The sequence below is a fragment of the Oryctolagus cuniculus genome, chromosome 1 (genome assembly GCF_051225735.1).
Source record: "Oryctolagus cuniculus isolate XC-2025 breed Fujian yellow rabbit chromosome 1, ASM5122573v1, whole genome shotgun sequence".
Classification (NCBI taxonomy): Eukaryota; Metazoa; Chordata; class Mammalia; order Lagomorpha; family Leporidae; genus Oryctolagus; species Oryctolagus cuniculus.
In genome coordinates, this window is record NC_142867.1 from 200373781 (window position 1) to 200384908 (window position 11128).

At 44.0% G+C, this 11128-nt stretch overlaps 1 protein-coding gene across 14 annotated transcripts in view; it reads left to right on the forward strand.

The window, feature by feature from the left end:
* Window positions 1-4865, forward strand: part of ZCCHC7 (zinc finger CCHC-type containing 7) — a 268423-nt gene extending 263558 nt beyond the window's left edge. For 12 of the 14 annotated variants that reach the window (XR_016224337.1, XM_017337500.4, XM_002707981.6 and 9 more), the window contains 2 exons: window positions 243-360; window positions 3482-4865. Coding sequence is in view for 13 of the 14 variants with exons in the window: in XM_017337500.4 (XP_017192989.1) it covers window positions 243-360; window positions 3482-3918 (555 nt within the window). In the remaining variant the exon portion in view is untranslated. The remainder of the gene's footprint in view (window positions 1-242; window positions 361-3481) is intronic. The other 2 variants (XM_089318415.1, XM_070054548.2) reach the window with 1 other exon arrangement.
* Window positions 4866-11128: the final 6263 nt, after the last annotated feature.

Genomic DNA, 11128 nt, shown 5'->3' on the forward strand with positions numbered 1-11128 from the left:
TAATAATCAGGATTTTAAAGATAAAGAAGGAAAGGAGGAAAACTCAAGCTTGGAAGAATAGCACATGAAACTGGGTTGTAGACTTGGTGGCCTTCCCATTGCCCAGTAAGGACCACCTTGTGCAGCCCCGGCATGAGTCCCAGTGCTGTGGGGCCCATCTCCAGTTACCATCTAGAAGCTTGAAGAAAGATGTTCTGAATGCTATGACCTGCTGACATCATAATTTCAAATACAATTTGTAGGAATGTACAGAAAGACGAATGTTTAACCAAACATTTCCAACATCTCCATTCATCTTCTACTATGATGACAAATATGAGATTCGGGAGAGAGAACAGAGAATAAAACGAAAAGTAAAAGGTATGTTACTAGACTTCTTCTTGTTATCACTTGTGTAGTAGTTCCTTCATGGCTTTTTTTTTTTTTTTTTTTTTTTTTTTTTTTTTTTTTTTTGCACTATCTTTGCTGTAGGGGGTGGGTCAGGTTAGCACAGGAAAGTGTTTTTCATAATTACTAATGAAATCAACTTTCCTGATCTCCAGAAACTAAGCACTCACATCAAAAATGCTATGTTGTAACCTTCACAATAAACGTTTTTCTCACATAGTGATAATTTTAGAAACTTTCCAAAGGGGCTGGCATTGTGGCACACTGAGCTAAGCTGCTGTCTACAATGCCAGCATCCCATACCCAAGCACCAGTTTGAGTCCCTGCTGCTCTACTTTGGATCCAGCTCCCTGCTAATGTACCTGGGAAGGCAACAAAAGATGGCTCAAATGCTTGGGTCTCTGTCACCCATGTGGGAGACCCAGATGGAACTCCAGGCTCCTGGTTTTAGCCTGGTTTAGCCTCTCCCCCTCCCCCTCCCCCTCCCCCTCCCCCTCCCCCTCCTCCTCCCCCTCAAATAAACAAGTAAATTTTTTTTTTTGACAGGCAGAGTGGACAGTGAGAGAGAGAGAGAGAGAGAAAGGTCATCCTTTGCCGTTGGTTCACCCTCCAATGGCCGCCGCGGCTGGCGCGCTGTGGCGGGCATACCTCGCTGATCCGATAGCAGGAGCCAGGTACTTATCCTGGTCTCCCATGGGGTGCAGGGCCCAAGGACTTGGGCCATCCTCAACTGCACTCCCTGGCCACAGCAGAGAGCTGGCCTGGAAGAGGGGCAACCAGGACAGAATCCGGCACCCCGACCGGGACTAGTACCCGGTGTGCCGGTGCCGCAAGGCGGAGGATTAGCCTAGTGAGCCACGGGGCTGGCCACAAGTAAATTTTTAACAGAAGTAAAGAAAATGTCCAAAAAATATTGCTGTCCATCAATGTGCACAGAATTTAAAGGTTCACTTAATTTTTTTAAACAAATCATTATTTTTTGTCTCTGGTGTGTCTCTAGTATTTTTCATGGAGAGACTTTCCTGATAGGTGATCCTGGAGCTTCCCCTAAAGTCTTTTCTTACAGGGTACCATTGCAAGCAGAACTCCAGGTCTCCCACCACATCTGTGGTTTGTTTTACTGTTACTAACATAGAGTTCTTTCTCATCAATTGCTATCTTATCACTTAGAAGCAGGCATTATGGCACAGCGAGTTAAGCCCCCTTTGGGAACACTCATATCCCATACAAAGTGCAGTTCAAGCCCCAGCCAATCGACGTCCGAAGGCTGATTTACAGCCTTCAAGGCAGTAGGTGATGGCTCAAGTGCTTGAGCCCTTGCCACTCACTTGGAAGACCCAGATGGAGCTCCTGACTCCTGGCTTCAGCCTGGTCCAGCCCTGGCTGTTGCAGGCGATTGGGAAGTGAACTAGTGAATGAAAGATACCTTTCTCTGTCACTCTCATTCTCCGCCCCCCCCCCCCATATACATACACCTTTCAAGTAGATGAACATAAATAAACATTTTAAAAGATATATCTTATTTAAGTCTGTATTTTTCTGCCTCTACTCTTCGTTACTGTGGAATTCAAGATGGTGTTCCAGGTTACCTTTCTTGCTTCAGGACAAAGTAGTTATTTTCCCAAGTTGTTCTGACTCTTTTGGCTTTGTTATTTTCTGGACTCCCTGAGTTCAGGTCCTTTTCAAAATGAAGGAAGAGGGGGTCAGCAGCGTGGCACAGTAGGTTAATCCTTCACCCTCAGTGCCAGCATCCTACATGGGCTAGTTCCCACATAGCCGGTTCTAGTCCTGGCTGCTCCTTTTCCAATCCAACTCTCTGCTGTGGCCTGGGAAAACAGTAGAAAATGGCCCAAGTACTTGGACCCCTGTACCCACATGGGAGACCAGGAAGAGGCTCCTGGCTCCTGGCTTTGGATCGGCACAGCTCTGGCCGTTGCGGCCATTTGGGGAGTGAACCAACGGAAGGAAGACCTTTCTCTCCCTCTTCTGTAACTCTACCTTTCAAATAAATAAAATCTTAAAAAATGAAGGAAGAATTCTCTCAGCTCCTGCATAGCTTACATATTATATTTTATGTAGAATTTATTTCAGTTATAGAGAAATTTTAATACATTAAGATTTATTAGGCATATAAACTAAAAAGATTGAAAAGAAATTCATAAAAATGTTATTTGTGAATTAAAGGATTTTGGGTGCTTTCTGTGTTATTTCCTATACTTTGTTTTTTTTCCAGCTTTTCTATAGTGAGCATTCAGAACATAATCAGAGAACAATTTTTTTTCTTCTTTTCTCTAGTTGTATTGACACCGCTTGCAGCACAAATCTACTTTGAGGCTCAATGTGAGCTATTGCAATATTTATTTTATGCTAAAAGTTTGTACTGACCACTTTAATCTTTCAAGCTTCTGTTGACGTGTTAATTTCTCTCATGTAACCTCAGTTCCCATCTACACTTTATCAGGATGGCTACCATCAGACACTCACAGTAAAAGTGTCAAGTCCTGACAAAATAGAGCATCAGCTGTGGCGCTGAAACCTCTATGATACACGTGTGTACACACACACACACAGACTAGCCAGCCACCCCCTACTTTGGAGAAATAATCTCCTAGGTAGCTTGGCATCCGCCTATAAGTACTGTGGCCAGACTTTATCTTCAGGGGGTAATTGAAATGTCATGTGAGCCCATCAAAGAGCCATTTTATATATTCTGCTCCACCTTAGCTTCAAGGGCCCTTTATCACTGAAGGAACTAGAATTGGTCAGATATGACTTTTCTTCACAAAGCTAAGGTGATTACTGTTCTTCCTGGTCCTCATCTCCGTTGTTTAGTCTATTTTAACTATTGTATAGAATAAATAACTGTCATTGGATTTCTAGATGTTTTCCATTTTTAGAAATCAGAAATATAGAACTGTAGCCATTTAATTTTCAGTAAGTGGTTTTTTACCTTGGTAAGGGCTCTTTGGAATGTTATGTTGTTAACGTGTTTAAATGCCTCATTTCCCTCTCTACCAAGTTATTTACAGATGTATGGAGCTCTGCATGTACTGCCTAGCTACTAAACTTGCAAAAATACTTTCATATTTTCCAGAACTCCAGAAAAATGGAGATTTCCCAAGGCCGTTCAAGAGACCTCATATGGAAGCATCAGACAGTCGGCTCCACCATGATAAGAAGAAGAGCCATGCTATGTGGAAAAACAAGTGGCCTCGAGAAGGCAAAGAAACCCAAAGGGAAATGATGAATAGGAACAGAGAGCGGGAGAAGCCCAGAAAGGGTGATAGATATCGTGAAGTGGATGAGGACTTTCCCCGGGGCCCAAAAATTCACTCTTCAGCTGGCAGTTTTAAAACCCACAAGTCTCACAAGTCTTTTCACCGTTCATCGCATTTCCGCAAGCCTAGAGAAGACAAGCTTTCCAAAGAGGGAAGGCGGGGAAAGCAAAAGGAGAAGGAGAGGCATGTAGAAGATGAGGGCAATGATAATTTATTCCTTATTAAGCAAAGGAAAAAAAAATCCAAGCTGTGAGATAGCTTCTGACTTGGCTTTCCCTTTTCATTTGGTTTTTATGTCTACAGCATTCTGTATTCTCTTTGACTAAATACTTAAGTTTTGTTTTGTTTTCAATTTTTTAATTTTAGGCATACCTAGAGTTGCTAAACAAAGGCCATAAAGATCCCAGTTCTCTATGAGCCCTATGAGGGGCTTCCAAAAGTTTGTGGAAAAATGGAATTTAAAAATAATACAAGTTTTCCATGAGCTGTTTGAAGCCCTCTTGTATGTTCTGTTAAGTAAGAAAACAGACGGGCTTCTTTTGTTCCAGTATGCCATTTTTACTCAGACTCTTAGGGAGATTAAGAATTTATATTTTCAAGAGAGCTTTTTAAGTATATTTTGAAAAAATGTTAATTGTATGTAATTCATCGCAATGTGAGTATTAAAATTAAATCCTTGTGGGAAAAGAAGGTAATAAGAAAAATGCAATGTTTTTTCAACATTACTTTTTTTAACATTGGAAGAGATATTACCTGAAAATACAAACCCAGCTTTCTTTTCTTGCTTCTGCTGCAGCTGTTGTCAGAATCTTCCTTTAGACAGACTATCACATTTTTACATTACTAAAAATGGAAGGTATCGTTGAAGCCCCAAAAAGGCAGGGAATTGGGCAATATGGCAACATAGTGAGGACTCCATCCGGTATAAATGTCACAAAAAAGAGTTCCTGAAACAAGTGAAAAAGAGTCATCCGAAGTTTTAACATTATCACAGTGGCATAGTTTTTAGCATTTTTGTGGCCACATTTCAAAACTGTCACTCATATACAGAGATGAATAGTACGCGACTTAGAAATTATTTTGTTTTCATAGGTTTTTTAACTGCCACGAAGTTATTCAGAATTTTTTGTACTTGTGAACCTTTTATACTTATCAAGGCCTAGAGGAAGAAAAATAAATTATCTGAAATGAGAAAATAAATTCGTCTTATCGTGAAAAAAGCAATAAGAGTTTGGGTGACAGAGGTCATAGCTGGGTTGGACAAGTGACTAAAGTTACAAAATCATAAACTAGGATCAAAGTGTCATTGTTCTCCAATAAAATAGGATAAAATGAGGTAGAATCAGCTAAATAGGAAAATGTTATGATACTATATTCTTAAATTTGTATTTTAACTCTTGGGGAAGTAAGCAGCTTGTGCCTACATGGTAGGATCAGCTGTTATCTTTTTGGAGGAAAGGAGACTTCTCTCTTCCCAAAGCAGTGCTAGTGTAAATTGTAGGTCTGCTGTCTAGAGCAACCCACCCCTGCTGCTTCATCACTGAGCTAAGTTCACTGTACGTTGGTACATGGCTTCCATGTCCACTGCTGTTTGACCCTGAAGTAAGCATAACAGCCTGCTAAGAGTGACAGCCATTGAGACAGCTTCCTAGAAGTGAGATGATATTATTATTATTATTATTATTCCTCAGTGGGACCTGCACAAGCAGGACTTGGTGTTGATGCGGTGTAACGACTCTGCCTGCTATTCCTAGGGCAGAAACTTGGGACTGCCTTTCTTTAGATAATTACATACATAGAAAATTTTTTGGAGGAAGAAAGGAAATGCTTTTTTTTTTTTTTTTTTTTTTTGACAGGCAGAGTTAGAAACAGAAAGGTCTTCCTTTTCCGTTGGTTCACCCCCTAAATGGCCACTACGGCCGGCGCTTCGCTGATCTGAAGCCAGGATCCAGGTGCTTCCTCCTAGTCTCCCATGAGGATGCAGGGCCCAAGCACTTGGGCCATCCTCCACTGCACTCCCGGGCCACAGCAGAGAGCTGGCCTGGAAGAGGGGCAACTGGGACAGAATCCGGCACCTCAACCGGGACTAGAACCCGGTGTGCTGGCGCCGCAGGCGGAGGATTAACCAAGTAAGCCGTGGCGCCGGCCAAGAAATGCTTTTTTTCTATTTGTCTGTGTACTCTTTCTTATTTTTCCCAGTTTGTTCTGGGATGTAATTTATCCATCAGGTCCATTCATTTATATGCAGACGGGAAAGGAGGCTTTAGGATGCAGTCCTGTTTTCCTGGGGAGGGAAGAACTGAAGCACAGAAGAGTCCCTATTCCATATCCCTTGCCACTGCCCTTCCCCCATCACTCTTTCTTCTTCTTTTTTTTTTTTTTTTTAAGATTTATTTATTTATTTGAAAGAGTTACACAGAGAGAGGAGAGGCAGAGAGAGAGAGAAGTCTTCCATCTGATGTTTCACTCCCCAGTTGGCCACAACAGCCAGAGCTGCGCCAATCCGAAGCCAGGAGCCAGTTGCTTCCTCTGGATCTCTCACGTGGGTGCAGGGGCCCAAGGACTTGGGCCATCTTCTGCTGCTTTCCCAGGCCACAGCAGAGAGCTGGAATGGAAGTAGAGCAGCCCGGTGCCAATATGGGATATTGGTGCTTCAGGCCAGGGCATTAACCCACTGCACCACAGCTCCGCCCCCCCATCACTCTTTCTTACACCAGGTGTTCAGTTACAGCTAGCCAGTCTATCATTTATTCACACACACTTCCCCTAAAAGGATGAGGAATTTAAAACACAGATTCAACAGTTAGTCAAGTAAGACTTTATATTTATAAACACAAAAGAAGAAACAAAGCAAGGATCCCTGTAGTTACTGGTATTGAAGACTCTCTGTCTTCAGCAACAAATTTCCGGAATTCTACCTTGGTTTCTCAGAAGAGAACAAAGGGAAGCCAGTCCCCATTCTCAAAAGACCATGCTATAGCAATGCTTATTAGTAGCTCTTTATTTTTATGTTGTGTAAAGATTACATACTCATTTTAAGGAAAAAATTAAAATGGAAAGCATAAAAATCACTTTTTTCATCCAAAGGTGAGCTAGAATTCTTAGTGTCTATCCTTCCAAAAATATACACATACACATTTCTTTGCAACCTGTGTATTATGAACTCCATATTTTTCAAATATATGCCTATATCATTTTTTCATATCCTGTTATATGGCCATGCCATGATTTGTTTAATCCACTCCCTGTTGTTGAACAGTGTGGCTGTTCCTGATTTTTATTATTTTTTAAAAAGTCCTTCTGCATCATATCTTCTTCATTTGATCCCTTAGGATAAAACAGAATTTAAGGCTCAAAGAAGATGCATATTTGTCATGGAAGTTTTTGTACATATTGCCAAATCATATTCCCAATTCAGGTAGTCTCCCAGTCCTTTCTACCTCCTGGCAGTGTGTGAAGGTCTTCTTTCCACCTGCTCTCACAGTGACAGAATATTGTCATTCCTTTTTCTCTTTGCCATTTTGATAAGCAAAGAAACATTACTTACTAGTTTCTGCAGTGAAAAGATTGATGTGGTCTGTGTGTACAGACAGGTGTGCTTAGCAGTATAGGAATAATCTGTTGCCAAAAGATATGAACAGAATCTTCTCATAGGAAACAACTGAAAAGTCTCCTGCCAACAAAAGATTACACACAAAATAAGAGAGCTTTTTATTCCTTTCTAGCTATCTTGAACCCCTGGTCTTACAGTACTTTGTTTTCATAGGTTAGAGGGTGCTATTGGCATCTAGTCTGTAGAGTCCAGGGGTGTTGCTAAATGTTTTAAGAGTGCACAGAACAGCTCCCCACAACAAAGAATGACCCAGCCCAGAATATCAATTGTGCTGAGGTTGAGAAATATCCAATTAAATTTCTCAAAAGGAATTGTGTTCACTAGGCGGGGGAGTTTGATAGCCTTACACATTTGGCAAGATAGAGCCATATTTTACAAAGCTTAGAATTTCATCTCACTGCTGGTGTTCTAGAGGTTGATGGTATATGTCCCAGTCATCTGGAATAAGGAATGCTGGTTTCATGGCATGAAGCTCTACAGACTGTTGGGACCACTTTGTGGAGGACAGGGCTACTGGAGACTACACCAGATGAGAAGAATTGACAGTACTAAGCAGGAAGCAATAATGCAAAGGCTGAAGCACAGGCCACTGCATAAGCATTATTGAGATAAATACAGAACTTTAGTGTGAGAACAAAGGAAGTCAGCTGGTCAAGGAAGGCAAGAATTGGGTACCAGTGGGACACTGATTGGATAAGACTGGCATTAGGTTGTAGGAACCATCACTGGGACTTGAGTCATAGATCCTTAGGATTTACAGTTGGACTTAGCATTTCAAAGAAGCACCAGCTATTGAGTGATGTCATGTAGTATGTGTGCCATGCAAGTAATCCTATGTTGAAGTTGGTTGGTGTGTGATTTGTACCCATAATTTCATAATTGCTGTCTCCAGAGAGAACAACTTAATGATTATATTGAACATTTCACACACCCATCCTAACAATTGTGAAGTAAACCACTTCTTAAAGTGATTTCCTAGGAACTGTTTCCAGGAAAAGGAGTAGGGAAGTGAGACGGGGAAGAGAAGGAAGCAGAGCTGGATGCGTTGCCAAGGCAAGTCCAATAAGAGAAGTTTCGGGCTCACAGGGGAACACTAGGGACAGTGTAGGCCACGTGGTCAGGAGTTTGTATATTTTGGTAATCAGTCATTATTGAAGAACTGCTCCTGACAACCGTTCCTATTCAACTGTGTCTCATTATGAATGAAATACTGAAATCACCCTCTGCAACCGCAATCCCAGAACAAAAGGATACTTTTGTTCTTACACCATATTTGTAAACATTTTGGAATGCCAAAAAATACAGCTGTGTCCTGATGTACAGCATGCAGTCATTTCCTCAATAGAGTTTATCAGCCTGAGGAATCCATACATGACAACAGCAAGTGCAATGTGAAAGGATTTCAGAGCATCAGATGTGCTGCAGCATTTATCACAGTCACCCTCCAGGGCAGTCTAGGAGTTTCCACCTGCGGCAAGATTAGAGTATCGGGAACTGTATTTACTGCCCATCCTGAAGCAACATAGAAAGTCTGTGAAACAGTTTTCAAGACTGAACATCAGAGGAGGAGAGACCGTGAGCTTCAAGAGATGGTAACCAAGTGAAGGGTTCCTTGTGACTGCTCCAGCTAACTGCCTGGAGAGCGGCCCCACTGTGGAGCAAGAATAGGAACCCAGGGAGAGCCTGGCAGTCTCCCCGAATTGAGGAAACACAACTGGGAGTCTGGCAAAGCCACAGTGGCTAGAGTGCACAGGTCAGGCTCCCAGAAAGGAGCTACATAGTGGGAGAGTCCAGAGGTCTGCCAAGGGGTGCCCCCAGCAGTCTTTAGGTGAGTGCTGATCTGAGGCTCCGTGCGAGGAAGCCGCCTGGAAGGATTAGAGGAACTCACCGAGTTCACACCAGCCAGGGTGGAAGCCTTGGGGTCGGAGGGGCGTTGGCAAGAGTACGCAGAAGAGTGTGCTGAGGGAAAATTAGCCAAGGGCCAAAGTCAGATTCTGCCTGGTTCTTAAGAATAAGACCACCGCCGTGGCTCAATAGGCTAATCCTCCACCTTGCGGCGCCGGCACACTGGGTTCTAGTCCCTGTCAGGGCGCCGGATTCTGTCCCGGTTGCCCCTCTTCCAGGCCAGCTCTCTGCTATGGCCAGGGAGTGCAGTGGAGGATGGCCCAGGTGCTTGGGCCCTGCACCCCATGGGAGACCAGGAAAAAGCACCTGGATCCTGGCTTCTGCCATCAGATCAGCGCGGTGCGCCAGCTGCAGCGGCAGCCATTGGAGGGTGAACCAACGGCAAAAAGGAAGACCTTTCTCTCTGTCTCTCTCTCTCACTGTCCACTCTGCCTGTCAAAAAAAAAAAAAATCTACATTAAAAAAAAAAAAAAGAATAAGACCTGAAAATGTTGTTTCAAGCCACCAATTCCAAGAACAAAGCTCAAGAACTTACAGAAGTACAACAGTATCCAGCGGAATACTACGCTAAGTGTAAATTGTAATCTATGGTAATAGCAGATCAGTGGGTGCCTGAGGGTGGGAATGGTTGGGCGCGGCAGGAGGTAGATACTCCAAAGGAGCACTGGGAACCTGCATGCTGAATATGTTAATTGCCTTCACTGTGGTGATGTTTCCACAGGTGCGTACATATCTCCAAGAAAAGGTCTTACTCCACATAAGGAAACTATTGGAGGGCCGGCGCCACGGCTCACTAGGCTAATCCTCCACCTTGCGGCGCCGGCACACCGGGTTCTAGTCCCGGTCGGGGCACCGTATTCTGTCCCAGTTGCCCCTCTTCCAGGCCAGCTCTCTGCTATGGCCCAAGTACTTGGGCCCTGCACCCGCATGGGAGACCAGGAGAAGCACCTGGCTCCTGCCTTCGGATCAGCGCGATGCGGCAGCCATTGGAGGGTGAACCAACGGCAAAAGGAAGACCTTTCTCTCTGTCTCTCTCTCTCACTGTCCACTCTACCTGTCAAAGATTAAAAAAAAGAAACTATGGAAACATTTTAATGTTTTTTTCACTGATTTGAAAACATTCTGAGAAGTGCAGCCAAGGTCCAATAGTTCATTGACTATCTTCGGTTTTGTTTCATTCTTTGCCCATGTCGGGTCAACAAAAAGACAGTGACACTAGGCATATATACAGCTGCAGGGACTTGGGGGAGGAGGCTCCTAATTTTTAGGCCTAAGCTGGAACTTGCCCCAGAGGCGGCATGGTGAAAACTGCACCAGCATTGGAGAACTGAGACCCACAAGCTACCGTCTTAATGGCTGGCCTAACTCTAAGCCTCTCCAGCTTGGCCTTCTGTGGTTGTTTACTCCTGTGTCTCATCTTGCAGCCTCACCGCCATACCTTCACCTGTGCTGTTGATTGTGCCCAGGATGTCCACTTCCGCTTTTATGACCACCCCCAGAATTAATTCCTCCCTTTCTGGTGTTCCTGTTGTGGGGAGCAACTCAGACTAGACTGTTACTCGAATTAAGACTTATTCTATGCATCTGCTCTCCCACAATATGGCGCTGGGAGAGGAGGAAACAGCTTCTACACAGCTGCCTCCAGTTCAACCAATAAACTGTAGGACCTGCTCCTGATTGGAGGAGAGCAGCGTACTCGGCGTGTGGGTAGCAGAGTTGGGATTGGTGGAAGAGGACTATAAAGGAGGAGAGAGACAACATGCACAAGGAACATCTATCTGAAGGAACACCTGTGCAGCCCCCGAGAGAGCCGGCCGGCGGTGTGCCGCTCCCCCGCGGAAGTGGGGAAAGTGGCAGGGGGCCCGCCCCTCCACGGAGGTGGAAGGGACAGTAGCCAACCCGGGAAGAACCAGCAGTAAACCCGGGAAGGGCCGAGCAGACAAAA